This window comes from Callospermophilus lateralis, chromosome 6 (genome assembly GCF_048772815.1).
Source record: "Callospermophilus lateralis isolate mCalLat2 chromosome 6, mCalLat2.hap1, whole genome shotgun sequence".
NCBI lineage: Eukaryota > Metazoa > Chordata > Mammalia > Rodentia > Sciuridae > Callospermophilus > Callospermophilus lateralis.
The window spans coordinates 153,247,071-153,266,642 of record NC_135310.1 but is presented as its reverse complement, the minus strand read 5'-3'; the positions used below and the strand labels follow the sequence as shown (position 1 = coordinate 153,266,642).

The window sequence follows — 19,572 nt, the reverse complement described above, 5'->3', positions numbered from 1 at the left end:
AAGGCAAGGTGCAAACATTTCCTTTAATCTCCTCCATTTTGACTCACTTGCTTTTCTACTTAAAATGGGAAAAGATGATCCACAAGTTAAAATGATGCCAACATTCCCTGTCTCTGGGAGGTCCAAGGTCCGTGACCAGGATCTATCTAAACCTGCCAGAGGCTCTATAATTCTCTGTTCCTAAGAGTTATCAGTTACAAAGCACATATTTTTTATCATGTTTTAACCTTTGAAAAACATAGTTCAGGAACTCCGCTGTTAACTAAAAATAGAATTACCTTATGATAGAGCAACTCTGATTCTGGGTATGAGGCCAGAGGAACTGAAATCAGTACGTCAAAGAGAGATCTACTCCCCGTGTTCACTGTAGCACTGTCCACCAGAGTCAAGACATGGAATCAATCTAAGTGTCCATCAACAGATAAATAGACAAAGAAAATGTGTATCTACACAATGGGATACTACTTAGCCTTTAAAAAGGGCAAAATTCTGTCATTTTGATTCCATGGATGAATCCAGGGTTCATATGCTTGGTGAAATAAGCCAGACACAGAAAGACAAATATCTCATGATCTCACATGTGAAATCTACCAAAGTCCAGCTCATAGAAGCAGAGAATAGAATGGAAGTTATCAGAGGCTGGTGAGGGGTTGGTGGGTGAGGAAAAGGGAAATGTTGGTGGAAGAGACAGAATTTCATTAGACAGGGGGGACAGATGCTGGAAATCCACTGCATGGTAAGGTAACCATGGTTATAATGTGCTGTCTATTTCTAAATTGCTAAAAGAGTGAATTTCAAATGTTCTCACCCTAAATGATAAGTGCATGAGGTATGGATGTGTTAATTAGCCCAAACTGAGGATTCCCATCAAAACATCAAAATGCATTCTGTAAATCTATACAATTATTATTTGTCAATTAAAATTTAAAAGGAACTCAGCTGCTATCCCAAATGCCATTGATTCAATTATTAAACAGAAGGAAACCATGCAACTAATTGCTGTCCCCCTACTCGCACCATCAGAGCCAACCTCGTAGCACTCAGCAAGTGACACCCCTCTTCCCTGCATGGTCTTCCCAGTGGCAGACTAAGGAGGTCCAGCCCATGTGACTCCCACGCCTTCATCTCATGCTCCTATTTTTAGGAGATGCTTTTGATTTCAGCAACCACTTTCTTCATCTATTTATTTATTTTTAACATCCTTTCTGTAATCCCTTCTCTCAATTTCAAAATGTACGTTAAGTGCACGCAGAATGCAAAGTGCCTGCCCTGGCTCCCCAAGTAGCACCCATGGTGTCCCTTCATTTCTCCTGAGGCATCTACAAGGACAGGTGACAGAGCAGGAGTATTTACAAAGTAAACGAGTCCATAGCTGCTTGGGACTGTCCGATGAACATCATTTTAAAATAGAGCTGAAACACCGTTCTCTGCTTTGCAAAACCATGTCTTTGCATTTAGAATTCACGTTGGGAGTCAGAATTAGATATCGGCCCTTTGATGAATGCATTCTCTGAGCGATTAAATGAAAAGAAATAACGATTTGTACTCAATCCCTGTCATAATGTAATTGGAATTACCTCTAACAGTGGCAGAATGGTAAACAATGTGTACCCTCCAATCCACTTAAAGTATATTAATAGATTAGTGGCGGCATGTTGATTGTAAGAGAGAAATGGCATTTGTCCTGTGGGAGACAGTGGCCCAGACAGGAGGACTTTGCAGACCTTATCCTTGAGGAAGTCGGTCTAGAAGGGCCCAGTACAGCACAATTACTCAGAATTGTTTATATCAAAGTATAAAATGTAGATCACTTTTCTTATCTAAAAATTCTAAAGGACTTGTATATATGTTGTCTCATTCTTTCTTCTTGATTTACAACTGGTACTTCAAAACTTGAAATTCCGATAGGTAGATGAGAAAACGTTTAACCTCAGTAATCATTAGGGAAAAGCAAACCAAATCCACAATGAAATATCACCTCCCCTCAGTTAGGATGACAAGACATAAATGTTGGTGAGGATGTGGAGAAAAGAGGAACGCATGCACTTAGGTGGAAATACTAATTATCACCATTATTAAAATTTGAAACTAGAACTACATGATCTAGCAATCCTATTACTCAGTGTGCAAAAGGAAACTAAATCAGTATATCAAAGAGCTATCTGCACTTTACTCAAAGTCACCAAAATACGGAATCACTTGTGAACACCCAAGGATGAATGAATTTTTAAAAGTGGCATACATACCTAGTGAAGTACTACTCATCCATAAAAAAAGAACAAAATCCTGTCATTGGCAACAACACAAATATACCTGGAGACATTATGTCCAGGGGGAGAGGGAAAAATACTGCTTGATCTCACTTGTATATAGAATCTAGAAGACAGATCTTACGGAAGCAAAGGTAGATAGTAGTTAACAAAGGCTGGAGTAATTCGTGGGGAGTGGGGAATGGGGAGAGGTTGGTTGTTACATAGGAGGAATAAGTTTTGATATCTATGGTGCAGTGGAGTGACTGCAGTTGACAATAATGTATTATATATGCCAATATAGCCAGAAGAGAGTCTTTTTTCTTTTTTCTTTTTGGACTAGAGACTGAACCCAGGGGAGCTTGACCACTGAACCACATCCCCAGCCCTTTTTATATTTTTATATTGAAACAAAGTTTTGCTAAGTTGCTTAGCAACTTGCTTAGTTACTGAGGCTGGCCTTGAATTTGGCAATCCTCCTGCCTCAGCCTCCTGAGTGGCTTGGATTAAAGGCATGAACCACCACCCCTGACCAGAAGAGAGAATTTTGAATGCTCTGACCACCTCACCGTTTGAGGTGATGGATATGCTCATGACCCTGATTTGATCATTACACAATGTGTACACATTACAAAACATCACACTCTGTAAATACATTCAATTATTATGTCAATGACAAATAGCATAAAACTAAAAGAGAGTTTGAGATTTAAACGATTTAGCTAAAATTGGGATTGAACAACTGAAACTCAACTCAGAACAAACACCCAAAATGAAATCGCTTCTGTTTGAAGTGCTGAAGCAAAACAAAGTTGGAATTTCCATGGAAACCGCCTGGAACTCTTGAAGGAGAAGAGAGCGCTAGGGTAAGGCTGAACATGCATTTGTTTATTTTTTTGCTCCTCTTCACCTCTGCCCCTCTAAACCTCAGGCTGTCAGCTTAATGAACGCCTTCAAGCCTCGCGGAGAATTAAGAACCATATTTGACAGAAGCAAACCAAGGACTAAATTTAGTTCCTCCACGAGAGAAATGGATTCCATAATCTTTTTGTCTATTCTTCCTTCCCTGATCTGGGCCATTTCTCTCTCCTTCCATGTGACTTTCATGCTGCTGTTTATCAGTTACTCATTTGGCATAAAATCATATTTCACACAATCTCGTGCAATGCAGTTGTGTCTTCCTTCTCAGAGGATCACTTAATAATTGATTAAGTCAGTCACCAATATTGTACATATCACCTGAGTATAACCATGGCCATTTGTCCAAAGCGTTAGAATTTCTAGAATGTTCTCCTATCAAGTGACTTTATTGTATCAGTCCATTTTCTGTGGTCAATGACACAACTTCACAGACTGGGTGAATTAGCAAGAAAAGAGGTTCATTTTGGCCTAATGTTCTGGTACAAGGTCAAGGGGCCACACCTGGTGATGGCCTCCTCACTGACAGAGTCCCAAGGCAGTGCAGGACATCACAGGGTGAGAGACGGGGAGCGCACAGGAGATCTAGCCAAACCCACCCTCCAGATAACCCTTTAACCTGTCGTTGTGGTTTGGATGTGAGGTGTCCCCCCAGAGCTCATGTCAGACAGGAATGTCTAGGGGTGACGTGTTTAGAGAGCTGTAAACTATCAGTGGATTAATCCACTATGTGGGTTTATGATTAGAATGGAGTGCTGGGGGTTCCGGTAGACAGGGAGGGCGTGGCTGGAGGAGGCGGGTCACTGGGGGAAGGCCCTGGCTTCCTGCTCCCCCACTGCTGACCAGCTGCTACGGGCCAGGCAGCGCCTCTCTGCCACACAGTTCCATCGTGATGGTCTTCCTCACCTTGGGCCCACAGCTACGGGGGTGGCCCGCTAGGGACTTCACCTCTGAAACTGTGAGCCCAAAGTAAACCTCTTCTCCTCTTGAGTTCTTGTCAGGTATTTTAGTCACAGCAGTGAAAAGCTGATATGCCAATTAATACATGAATTGCTCGCATGAGCTAATCCATCCATGAGGTCAGAGCCTTAATCACCTCTTAGACTCACTTGGTCCCACCTCCTAATATCTCCTAATGGGGACCAAATTTTCAACACGAGTGACCAAAAAATAACGATTACACTTGAACCGTAGCATTCATTTAATCAGTATAACCTCAGAGACAGACAGAGCAACCACGTTGGGTACGAGCAACTCACATTTCACTAGTTTGGAGAGGTTAAGGTTATCCTATTAGGAAGTAAGGAAAACAGGACTCAGGCAGCACTTTGGATCTCAAGACTCTCCAACTCAAGTCCCGGTCGCCTGCTAGACAAATGATGACTCTAAGTCATGGCTCCTCGGTTCTTGGGATCACCTGTTAAAATCTGTTTCTTTTTAGAAATGTATGCCTTAGCATTAAATGTGACAATCTTGCCGCTATTACTACATGTCAGGAGACACCTCCAAGAAAGTGAAGTCCAGAGGAGGGTGGGCTTTTAACCTTCTTGAATATGGCTATTTTTTGACAAGCTTTTTCCAGAACTGTCTGACCAATTTTTTTTTTTTTAAAGAAAGAGTGAGAGAGAGGAGAGAGAGAGAGACAGAGAATTTTAATATTTACTTTTTAGTTCTCGGCGGACACAACATCTTTGTCTGTATGTGGTGCTGAGGATCGACCCCGGGCTGCACGCATGCCAGGTGAGCGCGCTACCACTTGAGCCACATCCCCAGCCCCTGTCTGACCAATTTTTGATCAATAAATCAAATACTGCTTCATTTCAAGTTCTGTAATAGATGGCTTATTGCAGATGAAAAGTGACCTTTCATAAACCTGAAAAATTTAAAAGTAAATCATGTCTTTTGGAATATAGTCATTGGTGCACTGACTGAATTCAGTAGCTTAGAAATTATTTTACTAATCCTAAATAACATATTGGAGTGCAATAATACCGTTCCCTGGTATCTATTTTTCCTTGGAAAATTATAGGCAAAAATCTGCGCCTGTGATGTCTCTAATTGGGGTGGTAATTATGAAGTAGAAAGTCTGTTGTTATCACCGTTTTCCGTTGCTCAAAGTTATTGAAACTAATGGAGTTCAAGAAAAGATCTATCATGGATTTGGAAACATTAGGACAAAGAGATCAGCAACCCATTCTATAATTAATCGAGCACATATGCTTCGTGGCGATGGATGTGACATCTCTCACTTGATGTGCTAACACACACCTCATTAGATATTACCATACCTTTGTGGACAGAAATTTTAAAAATCGTAAACCGACTCCTTTCTTTTGGTCAGCCGTCATGGTAGGGCTTCACAACAACGGCTATTACATATTGACTTACCACATATGTGGCTCTGTGGCAAGTAGTTTGTGTATTTTATTTAATATTTAAATAATTATGAGAGACTGGTATCTTTGTCCCAATGATGAGACATGAGAAACCGTAAAAACCTCAGGAAAAAACGGGGATCAGAGAGCAGTTTGCTCCACTCACATTGGTAGAAAATGGTGGGCTATGATTCCAAATCCCAGCTTCAGATGGGTCCCTGCCATAACCCACTCCTTTCCATCCAACTTCATCTAAACAATTCTGAGGGATACCAAGAGTCCTTTAGGGTTCATTCCTGGGGGATGCCCTTATCACTTGCCAAGGATGAGGTAGACAGCTGGTGAACTTTAAAGGTACCAAAAAGTGGCGGTTGGGAAAGTCTTATGCTTGCTGAAAGAATTTCATGTGAATCATGGCTATTAATGCTATTTAAAAGGAGAAATCGTCGCCTTTACTACAGAATTAGAAACAATCACTGCAACAGAAGTTTTTAAAAATTATATTTAATACAAGTGAATAGATTAGAAGATCTGAAATGTTATAAAGCAATATACACAATGAATAAATAATTTGCACAGGAGAGTCATGTCTACATCACGTAACACTGTCTAGTACGGGGATACTTAAAAGTAAATCCAGTGATAATGGAGAAAGTCCATAAAAATGCTAACCTGTCTTCCCTTGTATGAAATTGTTCAAGTATAAAAATCCAATACAGTGTAAAATAGTATTCAATTTAGTTTAAGAATAAAAATTGCAAGTATTGCGGTTTCAGAAGAAAAACGTAAAGCAGCATTTAAAAACTACATAAACTACATTAAGAATAGTGTTAAAGGAACGAATTACTGATAAATGAGATCTACACGAGCAAAAATCAGAGAAGGAAGCATGGAACTAGCAATGTAGCTTGTTTAAAAAAAAATCTCGACTAAAATAAACTAAGATGTGTTAATGTAAGAGTACTCTCTTATACAGTGCACATATGAATTTAAATAAATCCAAGTCAACATCTTCAGTTGAATAGGTTAATATTTAATATGCTACATCTAGACCTACTAAATAATTTATGCCATGAGATGAATACATAATTTTACAGTGTCACATCTAAAGTTCCTTTCTTTAGAGTGCAGCATAGTAAAACTTAAAAATAAATATCTTAAATAGCATTACTATTAAGGCACAGTATAAACCACATTATCATTAACCGTTGAAGAATTGTAATCTCAATAACCTTGTTGTCTCAGGTAACTGTATTCACTAATAAATAGTTTTAAATAGGACTCTGAAATAGATACTAAAAAGTGTAAAATTATTTAAAAAGGGGGGGAAAAATAAATGTCCTTAAGACAGCTCTTAAGGGTTTAGCGTCTGCAAACTTGGCCTGCCTCTATTCCTAAGCCTCCAGTCGACACGATAAATAGAAAGAGAAGGCTGTAGTAGTAAAAGTCTGATCCTGTTTAGGGATCAGAGTTGCTGACACCAGCAGATACAAGTTTCCCAAAATTGAAACAGGATGGGGAGAGGGATTAGGATGTGACAAGCTCATCAAACAAGCACAAGTGATGTGTTCCTTCCAGAACCGTGGGTGACTGATTGCACAGCGACTGCGCCCAGTCAGTCTACATCACTTGCCACACGGTCCCACTCATCTAGCGGACAGATGAGGGAGGAGCTCTGGTGCCTGTCCACCACGGTGCCCACTGCCACGCTCCTGGATTGATTGTTCGATGCCCATTTTTGAGATAGAATAAACACCACCTTCTTCCTCAGAAAAGTCCTAGAGGCCAATAGTGACCGCTAAAAGCGACAATCAGTGCTTTCCCGTTTTGTTGGTTTAAAAAAAAAAAAAAAAAATCTGCTTTTAAATGCATTTCAAGCTACATATTGCTCACTCTGTATTCCCTGGTTCAACTAGATTCAAATAGCATTTTTCTAACTTGTAAAAGGCAGTTTGCGTCCCTGATACTATAAAAAGAGCAAAAATAAAAATCCCGTTACAAAAGTGAAGTTCCATCGGTGTGCCTTTCGTCCTCTCGTGGTGGCCTTCAGTGACTCAGGCTCTTTGGGATTGATTTCCAAAACTGCGCCCATGCCCCTCATTCTCACCTCTTTCTTATCTAGAACACTACCTGGAGTATATATATATAAAAAAAAATAATAATAATAACTCTGCTTCACAATAGCATCGCTTTTTTTTTTTTTTTTAAAGCTGTTAAGTCAATGTTAACTCTCTTAATAGCTACTAAAAATTGGAAAATTGGGAGGGAAAGAGAAAACAATTCAACTTTGATCAGATGGCTGGTTTACTGCATTCGGTCTGTCTGCAGCTGCTGAGGCTGATACTGGCCAAAGGCTGCGGCGGCGGCAGCGGCGGCAGCGGCGGCCGCAGCTGTCCCAGGGGCCGCAGCGGTGATGGGCTGCTGCACTGCATAGCCGTAGCCCCCCGCGGTAACGTATCCTGCAGCCGCTGGAGAGGCTGCATAGGGGTACTGGTCGTAGGCGGCGGCCGCGGCGGCTGCAGCAGCTGCAGCGGAGTATTGTGCATACGCAGCTCCAGTGTAATCGATGTAGGGCGTGGTGGAGGCTGCAGCGGCCGTGGGCTGCACGTGCGGAATGACCACTCCAGGCTGCACAAAAGCCTGCGGGTAGACATAGTGGGCAGGAATCCTGTAGAGAAATAGGAAACAAAGTCAGGCAGCCGTCGCCTCCCACCTGTTGCATTCATTGATCAGAAATGAGACAAACTCAAATTTAGTGGTTATTATGAGTATAGGGTTGCCATAATATCTACTTTCAGTGGTCCATCCAAAGTACTCCGGCAGGAGCCAAAGTCATGGAGCATGACCCTCCCTGCTAGAATTTTCACTTATGATTACTTAAGTAGCACGGATTCACCAAAGTTGGGAGACCAAATCAAGGTATATAATGACTGTGCTGCATATGAGATTTAACAAAGGCTTGATTGATTAAGGCTTTTAAAGATAATTTTGAAAAGTTGCATACAAAAAAACCAAAAAAACCCAACAAAACAAAACAAAACGGTTAGCAAATATGAAAGTTCATAGCTACGAATATAAGACTTAAAAAGGTAACCAGTGATGGCCAGTTTGTCAAAACTGAATTTCAACAAAGTCGGTTTGTTTATTATCATGGCAACCCTACTTGAAATTGCTATGCAGACTCGGCACACATTAATCTCTCTGCAACCTCAGTCACCCTTATTAAAAATGATAATTAAAAAAAAAAAAGCAGGCGACAAAATAAAAAAAAAAGGAGTTTAAAAGTTCACAAGTGTGGTAAACACAGCAGAATCACACGTCTCAAACGAACGTAGTGCAGCTCACTCTCACAAGAGGCTGTTGTGGGAAGCTACAAAAATGCTATTAACATTCATGGCAGTGATTCCCAAGGAGATGTGCGGCACACTTTCTTTCTTTCTTTCTTTAATTTTTCCATAAAATCCATAAGGACACAACGGTCAATCAAACCTGTTTGACTATCAGGCAACTGAGGGTCAGCCAGCTTGTTTATCTCTATGCAAGACAGACAGAAGGGGTTTTGGGGAAATGAGGAGGGTGAGGGAAAAGGAAGGGAAATACAGCTAAATATTTCTAACATTAATAGAAACTTAAAATATGGATGCTATAAGGAACGTTTACTCTAAATATCAGCTAAGTCCTATTTTGTCCTCCAACTCAATAGAAAGAGATATATTAGTATGTCCATTTTACATCTGCTCTATTAGTCAATATTTTGCAAAAATCAATTATATAGTATTATCCTGAAAAAGTTCAAGAAAGTGAAACAAAGTCAAATTCCTTTTAAAAGTTTACATTCACAGATAACATACAAAACAGACTCTAATAATAAGTGGTATTTTAAAAAATCCAATGCCTCTCAGCTCTCACTCTTTTGAAATTGATTACTGACCATTTGTAAAATACTACCTCAAATACAATTTATTTCATCTTTCTTTAAAACAATCTCTAGCAAAACCCTAAAACATGACACTAGAATGCTATCCAGTATCAACAAGCCCAACTTATAAGAAGTATAAACACAATCTTCTTGTATGAGCAATCTTCAAAACTTTCAAGACTCTAAACAAAATTTCATAATTGGATTTTTCAAAAACACAGACTTTGCTTTGCCTTTTCAGAGTGGTAGTGAAAGCCCTCATTAACAAACAGCCATGGAAAGGATGAATTCATCACAGATGGTAGTGAACTTTGACCTCCGTGATAAAAATACGGTCAATTTTACTAGAGTTGTAGATCTTTCCCAGTGCCCAGGGAAACGACGTCATCGGTGTTTCTGAGGACACTGAGAGATGTTCTAACTGCTTGTCCGAAACCGGGCGCGTGGGTCAGGCGCATACGTGGGACTGTGCTGCAGATCAGGTGACTGGCTCACTCAGGGCAACAGGTGTGGCTTTATGGAACACTGTCCCTGGAGCCGCCACGTCCACAATGTGCAGACGCTGCTAAGAGAGCCTCCCCTCAATGCCAGTTTACACGTGGTGATGGACAGCAGTGGCTGCAGCCGGGCTATTTTTGATCCTGTCATGCGACAGGGTTTCCAGCGGGTAAAATGTCTTTATAAGGCTAAAGTAAAACATCTATCAGCTGCAAAGGCCAGCCAGCACAGACCTCACTGATACCCAGGCATGCACCCTTTGTATTCCTGAAGTTCCCAGCACAACACAGTGGTTACTAAGTTTCTGTCTCAGAAAGAAGTAAAAACCCGTGTGTGTGTGTGTGTGTGTGTGTGTGTGTGTGTGTGTTTGAAGAACACACTGAAACACAGGAAAAGGGCTTACAGTACTCTTGTCTCTGCATTAACATTTTATTAAGAAACAGTTCTGATTTGATAAAGCCACCCAATGAGAGTTATAATTTTTGCAGGAAGATCAGACTTCTACATGAAGTCTGGCAATGGCGAGCAGGACGTCTGGAGGGCAAATGGAATCGTGGAGCCCTGGAAGGTTTAAGGAAGAGGAGAACCCAGGAGACTGTGGAGAACCTGCCACATTTCAGTTCCCAAGGAAGGCAGAATAGCACCATGGGGTACAGTGGCATTTCTGTTGCAATCCCTGCATTCTTTTTATAGCCTACCGAACTCACTGAGGCCACTTGCAAATCTCCCTCCTACCACATTTCTTCCTTCCTTTCCTGAGGATTGAATGCAGGGGGTGTTTTACCATTGAGCTACATTCCCAGCCCTTTTTATATCTTTTTTTATTTTGAGACAGTCTTGCCAAGTTGCTGAGGGCCTTGCTAAATGGCTGAGGCTGGTCTTGAACTGAGAATCCTCCTGCCTCAGCCTCCCAAGTTGGCTGGGATTTCAGACATGTGCACTGTGCCTGATGCTCCTGCTATATTTATTATCAGTGGACTTTCCGTCAGTCAATCCCTGTATGCACACGCTGGGCAGTTTCAACAGCACGAGAGCCAAGCAGATACTTTGGGTAATTTTCAAAGAAAATGACCTTTCCTTCCCCCCCCCCCATCTCTTTGGGTTCCTCTGATGTCTCTCTCCGACTTTGGGGCAGCATCCTGGCTTCCTTTTCCAATTTACTGCACAAACTGCTGATCAAGACTCCATCTCGCTCACTAGCTGTGAGGAATCCACAGCCCCTAGCGTCAGACCTAAGTGCACATTTTTTTAAGCCTTGCCATTTTAGGCCTTTTATGTATCTGGCTCCAAAATACCTTATTGGCATTTCTGCCTTTCCTTGAGCGCAGGTCAGCTGGACTCCTTCATGGTTCCTGCATATACACAGTGTTCTTTGCTCATGCCTTCATCCCTCACCTGGGATGTCCACCGCACTTCACAGCTACCTTTGGTAAACCAGGTCCCATCCACCGCAGCTCTAGCGCTCTCTCAGTAGGAGACTTTGGAAATTTGCTTTACCTTCTAGTCTCAGCCTTTTCGCATGGGAAATGGACTAACATTTTCAACCCTGAGTTGCTGCTCATTAAATAAAACTCGATGGGAAGGGCCTATAATATAGCAGCTATGCAGTAAAACAGTTCCCTAGCCTCATCACCCTTTAAGACCCAGGCCCCCCTGGACTTCCCTCATGAACACCTCCTGAGTCCCAAGATCTGACCACTCTCACTCACCTGAAGCCACGTGGACAGCTATCTTACTACATCATGAGAAGGGAATTGTGTCTTTTTGGGCTATAACTTGACACTAAGAAAAGAACACAGCTTCTGAAGTCAGGCAGACCATGACCCTGAATCTAGAATCAGACTCCAACATTTACCAGACCTGTGATCAGGGGAAAGTCAATTAAACTCTCAGCAACTTAGGGTTTTTTGCTCATAGAAAATAATATTAACAGTGCCTTTGACAAATACTTATTGTGAGAATTTAATGATGTAATTTATGTAAATCCTTTATCTGTACCATGCAGGTAGTGGATGCTTGGTCAACTGTAGTTACAGTCTATCCTGCCCCACGTAGTGGACGGGGATGAATACCTAGAATAGGGTACTATGCCTTGCATACAACTTAGCACCTAAGCTGGGCATGATGATGCTCGCCGTAATCCTAGTGGCTTGGGAGGCTGAGAAGGGAGGATCCTGAGGTCAAAGCCAGGCTCAGCAAATCATTGAGACCCTGTATCTAAATAAAATACAAAATAGGGCTGGGGATGTGGCTTGGTGGTCGAGTGCCCCTGAGTTCAATTCCTGGTACAAAACCCAAAAACCTTAGATGTTAAATATGTCCTGAGTAAATACTGCAGTGTATGTTCCACCGGATCTAAACTAGCCCAGAAGTTTCTATTCCAGATCAGCAGTTTCCTCCAAGGTTTCTACAAGAAAATGCTTCTCTCAAACACAAGCTATTTGTAAGCTATTGTCCAGCAAATCCCTCAGTTTCTCTACATCTGACCATGTAGATGTAGAAATTCCTTCAGACTAATGTTTTGTCTTTAAAGACCCAGAGTCACGGGGCGGGGGAGGGGGGGGGTCCTGTAAGGATCACATTAAAAAAAAAAAAAAAGTCACTAGAATTTCAAACAAGTGAAGTAAAATTAAAAAAAATTTCTCAAGCATCTTTCCAGGCCTAAAATAAGAACATGTGGCATTCACGTAGAATTTAGGATGACCAGGTGTGATTTGTTGGGTACAGACTCAGAATTAGAGTGGTGCTGAGAACCCCTTAAAAAAGAAAGAGAAAGTTCACTTGGCCCACCTGGAATCCTATCTATGTCTAATAAGAATTCAAGTTCAAACAATTTATGCACATAGTGATAATCACCATCTTTTATAAAGACAGTTCATATTAGAAGAGATGAAAAACAGAAGGTTACTATCAAAACATGCTTGGTTTAAAATTTCCGTAACACATTTTACCCTTGTGGTTCTCATCTCCCTGGTGTTACTTTCTTCCTTAAGGATCTGTGACAACTACTGTGACCAGGCCAAATATGCAATCCTGGCTCTCAGGACCTTCCACACAGTTTGGTCTCCATGCACTGGACTTTCATGTATGCTATCTCCATCCTCAAGGACTAGAGAGGTACAGCGGCCAGACCCCCCAGTTTTCTTTTAACCCATCCGGGACATGGCTTGGTGTGAGTCTGATGCAAGCATGTTCCCCACCCTGACCTGTCCAGAGCATCCAACTCATTTCTTATGTTCTTGCTACTCTGAATTCTTTCTGTATTTGAAACAATACCAAGTCATTGAGCAATCTGTAGTTATCGATTGGTTTGTGTTCTCTTTCTGCCCAAATTGTGCACAATTTTTTTTTCACTTTGCACAGTGAAAACATAAATATACACTAATACTTGTTGATGGATTTGGTTTCAGAACTGTTTTAAGATCATTAGTAGGCTCACCACCACTTCTTCAGACATATATTTCTCTTTCTAATCCCAATTTAAATAGTCTAGATCAATGAAAACCCATGGAGATGATCAGACCCACAATTTGTTATCAATATCCAAGTTGGCTTGGATGGGTTTGATACATAGCTATTGCATATATGAGGGCCCTTTCTAATCAGAGTGGACAAAAGACTCTTCTATAGCTAAACAAACAACAACAAAAAAATGTTGGAGTTGGCAATAAAAGTGAACCTCTAATATGTTAAAGGGAAGGTAATAAGGTGTTCATGGAAAATATAACTTGACTCTCAAATTACTATTATTATTATTATTATTTTGCCTATTTTCAGAGACATAGAAGGCAGACATCTATCTGTACAGACAGATTCCATCCTTCTAGGTTACATATGTAGGTGTTGAGGTCCTAGGCTAAATAAGAAATTAGTGCTGAGGATAAAATGCTTTTTGAATAACTAGATTATTTAAAAAGGAAGTTTAAATCTGTGGCATTGGAATTACAGAAATATTGACCAGGTAGAATATAGTTCAGACTCCAGTGTCCAGGATAAATTTAAGCGGTGACCTCCCACAAGATCATGTCTAAATGGAAGTGACTTGGGGACTTAAGGACAGGAAAGCTGGTAATGACAGAACCCAGAGACAACACAAATGAGCAGGCTGTCCACCTGTTAGGTCTGAAGGATGGAGGTTAGTGCTATGCTACTCAAAGCAAAAATTAAAAAACAAAAATTTAAGAAACTGCCCAAACTGGCTAGTGTTAATGAAATCTGATGAGAGTCGTTGAAACCTTAAACTAGAACGCCTACAAGTAGATATACGCAGCAAAGGAAAGAAGCCGGTTCCCAGAAAACTTCCCATAGAACAGAAACTTAGGATAGGACATGCAAGCAATGAATTTGTAATCTTACAGAGAGAAATCACACAATTCAGCACTCACTACAAAAAGATGGTTAAATGGAAGTCACAGGCTAGAGCTTAAAGCAGGGGAAAAAAAAAAAAAAAAGCCCTTTGCTTCTCATGGCAAAGTGAGAAGTCAAACCCTCAACACCACCACCAAAACCAAACCGCAAAGAGCCCCTTCCCAGAGGAGAAGAAAACACTTTCACTACAGCTCTTTTCAATTAAGTAAGAAGCACACAGTTTAGCTATCAACACCACTTCATTACTGTAATAAATAAAATAAAGCACACGGAGGGCTATTGACTATTGTGAAAAATAAAAACAACAACACCAACATCCATGCATCGTTAATCACCATCTGAGCTTGTGTGTCTGAGTCTACTGGTTACAGAGTTTAATTCCAAACAGAACTATTCCACCTCTTATCATCGTATCCTTCTCATCAGTTAGCTTAACTGTATACGAGCCCTGTCAGGTTAGAAAGAGATAAATAAAATTGAGTCAAGTTGAACAGCAGTCACGGTGACGGGACACAATCGTCTTGTGCACAAGTCATACCTGGTACGTTTTGTTTTGCTAAAATCATAAGCTTAACATTTGTCTGGTTTGGAGTCTGCATACTTGGTCAGATAACTTGACTCATCTAAACATATTTATGGCATCACCATTAAAAATGCACAAACATATGTAAATATGGAGAACCAGGAACATTTTGTGACCTGTTGAACTTTTCTGCTTATCATAAAAAGGCAGGTGATCAAATGACAGCCATATTGAAACTTCAGAGGGCTTGATGAATGGACTTACCCGAAAGGTCTCTGTATCAGGGCTGGATGGAGCTGCTGCACACCAAAGGCAAAACCTAGCAACAAAACACAACACATTCTCTATTCGTGCATGACTGGGCATTTACTATCACCACACAAAAAACGCAACCACAACTTTTGATTAAAGAAGAGTATATATATGTGAATGTTTTTTAAAAGTTGGTTTTATCAATGTGGTCACTAATCCAAAATAAAGACTAAAAATGGAATTTTTTTCCCCTGTAATCTGCAAAGTTTAGTTGACAGACACTGAATAAGACCTTAGACATTTAGACCAGGGGAAAATGCTTATCAAGTAAAACCAAGAACAACAGGATTTGACAATGAAGTACATTTAACAGAATTCTTGTAGTTCTGAATGACAGTTGACAAAAAGTCTTTGCAATACAGGACATTCTGGAATTCTTTGGATGTGCTTTGGAAGATTATGGGCTTTACAGTTTATAGTAATAAAAATTCATAGAAACAAACTCCCCATTCCTTCTTTTCTGAATAGTTCATACACACAATATATTTGACAAGTACATATTTTTAAACACCCATGGATATTTGCACTTATTCTCACTTTCTTGACAATCTAGTTTTCTATTAAGTCCACGTGGTTGGAAGTGTCAACCTCTTTCCCAAATTTCAGATAGAAAAGAGTAAAGAGTATGCGATTTAGTCAAAGTTGCTTGCCCAAGGAAATGACTAATGTGCTCAATAATCAACTCTCAATGATTTGTGCTCATGCAAAGGACAATGTGGTAAATAATCCAAAAGGTCATACTTTCACACGGACAAAATATTGCAGCCCTCTGGCAACAACTACACAACTCTGACTGAACTATTTCTCATCTCTAAGTGACTGTCATTTAAAAAAAATCGGGAACATGGGTAGGTGAAACCTATTTTCTTTAATTACAGGTATTCTGAGATTTTGCATTAAAGCTTTACCTACCCAGATATCACCCCCACCCTATGTTTCTCTAGGTCATGTTTATGGCAGGCTGTCTGCTCTGAGCACCCTGCAACTGGTGATAAAAGGAAACACAACATTAAGTAGGGAGCATGCTTGCTGCAGTTGGCAAATTTGGCCCATATCATCCACATGACTCACATTTTTAGCTACAGGTGGCTAGCTAAAAATTGGAAAATTGAGTGCAGACTACAAATGTATACCAAAAAGTAATAAGATGAATCAAATGAACTCTTGTGTCTGTCCAAACTACCTAGACCCCAAGATATCCTTTTTGCACCCAAGTACATTTCAAATCCTAAAAGGAGCAAAACTGTCATTTATCTTTAATGCCTTGGTAGAGTAACCAGTCACAGTTCAAGTTTACCACACACATCTACAGATTCTCTCAGAAGCTGATGTTTTTTGGATCAGGGTACATTCTGCCCCTAAGTGGGGGGGTGGGGGGCGTCTGCCAGGGTAGGGGAGGTTGACATTTCTTACCTGGTTGCATGATCCTTGGTTTTGCTCCCAAGTATGCCAGATTCACATTGGCCTTCCTGCCGTCAATGATGGGATTGGGATCTTTGCAGGCCCTTTCGGCAGCAGCCCGGTCAGCCATGGTGACCTTAGCAACACACACACACACATACAGACATACATACAAAGCTCTAAATTAACCCTGAAGAAACCAAGAATCACAGCGGAGAAGTCACTCACAATAAACTGACACTCAACTTTTTCTTTGGGGGTGGGGTGGGGGTGAAGCTGGACAGTGCTCCTTGATCTTCCGTTTAAAAAGGAAGGAAGCAAAGAAGGAAGGAACCTTCCACTTCCACTAAGTCCTGAGGGTGCTAGCTGGGCCTAGCAGAGATTTGGAAGCCTGAATTCTTATAACTCCTCTTAGATTCCCACCCCCCCCCCCGCGCTGCCCTCTCCCCCAATGATATCACCCCTGTGTGCCCCCAGGTCCCACCGAACCTCAGAGGCACCGATTGGTGTAAAAAAAAAAAAAAAAAAAAAAAAAGTACAACCTCGCATCTGCCCCAGGCTACCAACCACAGGCAAACACTCCCTCCCCAACGACAATAGCTATTGTCCTACACTGGGGGCTCCCAGCTCTCCAGCAGCTGAATTTGCACATTTAAATCTCCAGGAAGCTTAATGTGCTGTTTCAGTTGTCCAAGAGCCACAGGATTATCTCTCTCTCTCTGTTTTTTAAAAAAGAACCTACCTTTGCAATTAAAAAGGTGGGGGTGTGACTAGAGGGGAAGAGCCTCAGACCTCTTGGGGCGTCCCCTCCCTATCCCAGCCCAAACGCCAGAAGACACAACGCATTTTTACAAAGCAACCGCGCGCTTTATCCACCGGCCTCCAGGAGCGGAAGGCAACTGTGCGGGTCTACGGCCCCTCCCGCCCGGCCCCCAGCGCCCCAAATCCAGCAGTCATTACACTCCTGCCCCGCTGGCTCCCCGACACAACATCAAGTCGGGTCCTCTCGGTAGTGGACGAGCCAGGCGCCGGCCCTCCCTCCTCCAGCTCCACCGCGCGCAAAGTTTCTGTTCAGCGGGGAGCGAAGGGGCAGCGCCGCTCAAAACGGCCGGGCGCCGTGCACCGCCACGCGGAGCCCCCCACTCCTAGCACCGACCACTGGGACCAGCGCCACTCAGTCCCTCCCCTCCTCCACGGTCCTCGATCTCCCCGCGGGGCTCTTCGTCCCCCGCCCCCCCCCCATCGGTGCAACTTACAAATCCGTAGCCCCGGGACTTGCCCGTCTGCCGGTCCGTGATGACCACCGCCTCCTCGATCTCGCCGAAGACCTCGAAGTACTTGCGCAGGCTGGCGTCGGTGGTGTGGTAGGGCAGCCCCCCGACGAAGATCTTGGTGTACGTGGTGTCCTTCTGGGTCGTGTGCATCTTCGCGCCCGCCCCGCGGCTCGGGCTTGGGCTCCGGCTGCGGCTGCGGCTTGGGCAGCGGCTGCGCGTCCTCCTCCGGCTCCGCGTCTCCCGCACCCTTTCGTGGCCGCCGGGGGCCAAGGGGGAGCGCGGAGGCGAGGGCGGCGGCGCGGCGGGGGCGAGCGGCCGGGGGCGGCCGAGGGCGCTGGGCGCGCGGCTTCCGAAGTCGCCAGCAGCCCCGGAGACTTGACTGGGCTCTCTCCTCCCGCCCCCCCTGCCGGTCACGGTACAAATTCTCCGGATCGTCTGGGTTAGGATCTGGTTCTATAGAATGGGCCAGCGGTTCCGCTCACCCCGCGGGGAGGTAGAAAATGCAGAGGGTGGTCCTCGAGCGAAGAAGAGGGTGCGTTTAGAGGTAGATTTTTCTTAAGAATTAAGTGCCGTGGGCGGGGCGTGGGTCGGGTCGCGGTGAGCGCGTCCGAGCGCCGAGGTGGAAGCGGGGGGTGCGGCGGCAGCCCGGGTGGGGGGCTCCGAGCGGCTCCGACTCGGGCTGTCCCTCCCGCCGCGGAAGCTGGAAGACCAGTGCGGAGGACGGCTCTCCACCTCTCTGCTCCCTTCCCCCGCCGCCCAGGGGTCGACGCCCGGCTGGGGAGGGGGCGGGCCGGACGCCTGCGATTGGCCGGGACAGCACCTGGGGCGCCCGGCGCCGCCGCCCCCCAGCTGTTGGGAACAGCTGCTTCTCTCCCCGCGCGGCGCCGCGCTGGGTCGCCGCGTTGGGCTCTGTAGCTGGCGCTGGGGTAGGGCTGGAAACGGCTGGAGACGGCCTTGCTCCTGGCGTCGCCGGCTCCAACCCGTCACAGTCCTAGGGACCCGGCGCGGCCCCAAATCGGACCCTCAGGGCGGAGACTGCGTCCGAGCGGGGAGCTGCGTTGCTTTTCAAAGCCGACGACGCGAGCTCTCTGCGCTAGGCCCCTACGACAGGGTGGGCGTGCTGGACTGGCGAATTGGGGGTCCCAGGCCCGGGGGCAGTTACAAAAGAGGCAGCCCCCACCCCCATCCTAGGCACCTGGTACCAAAGAGCTCTGCCTACCTTATCGGAGGAGCTGGATACTCGGGCCTGGAGAGTAAGAGGGTCCCCAGCTTTCCTTGGCCCCAAGAGCTGGTGCTTGGGGAGAACCAGAGAGGTAGAGCCAAAAAGGGAAAAAAAAAAATTTTTTTTTTAGCACTTGGGTGTGTTTGGTAGAACGATTAACTTTCATTGCTCACGGCCCAGCCAGATGTAGATGCCTATGTTCATCAGGCACCGTCTTTTATTTTAGAGGACCATAAATTAGTACTTTAGCCCCCACAGTCACCAAATTTATGTTTTTTTCCCCTAACTTCGTTATTCAGATAGATAAGGACAGCCACTCATTATAAATTCTTTTTTCCCCCCAAAGTATCAATTTCTTCTATTTGAATTACAAAGCTGTTTAGTGATCTGACCCTATCTGTTTTGTCTGGATGTAATTGTAAAAGGTATAATTTGTAAAATCAACTTGTTACATAACCACTCATTTCTTTCTACCAGCAGATTTGCAAGCACTTGTAGGACACAGTACTCCCC

General features: G+C 43.5%; 1 protein-coding gene across 2 annotated transcripts; it reads right to left on the bottom strand.

Moving 5' to 3' along the window:
- Positions 1-6,026: 6,026 nt before the first annotated feature.
- Positions 6,027-18,290, bottom strand: Rbm24 (RNA binding motif protein 24). 2 transcript variants are annotated; one of them, XR_013091549.1, is made up of 5 exons: positions 17,820-18,071; positions 16,576-16,699; positions 15,115-15,169; positions 14,663-14,775; positions 8,129-8,210 (listed from the first exon to the last, which is right to left on the bottom strand). XR_013091549.1 is itself a non-coding variant. In XM_076857914.1 (4 exons), the coding sequence occupies exons 1-4, from the start codon at positions 17,985-17,987 to the stop codon at positions 7,847-7,849; spliced, it is 711 nt and encodes a 236-aa protein (XP_076714029.1). In that variant the 5' UTR covers positions 17,988-18,290; the 3' UTR covers positions 6,027-7,846. The 2 variants fall into 2 exon arrangements, 1 of the variants encoding a protein (XP_076714029.1); XM_076857914.1 differs by lacking the exon at positions 14,663-14,775 and having other exon boundaries at positions 6,027-8,210; positions 17,820-18,290.
- Positions 18,291-19,572: the final 1,282 nt, after the last annotated feature.

Bases quoted from the DNA above. Each gene is read 5' to 3' on its own strand.
- Rbm24 (XM_076857914.1), bottom strand. From the start codon at position 17,987: ATGCACACGACCCAGAAGGACACCACGTACACCAAGATCTTCGTCGGG. The intron at 15,170-16,575 runs GTAAGAAATGTC...TTTTGTTGCTAG, and splicing joins ACCAAGGATCATGCAACCAG to GTTTTGCCTTTGGTGTGCAG. The intron at 8,211-15,114 runs GTAAGTCCATTC...ATTTCTCTACAG, and splicing joins CTGATACAGAGACCTTTCGG to GATTCCTGCCCACTATGTCT.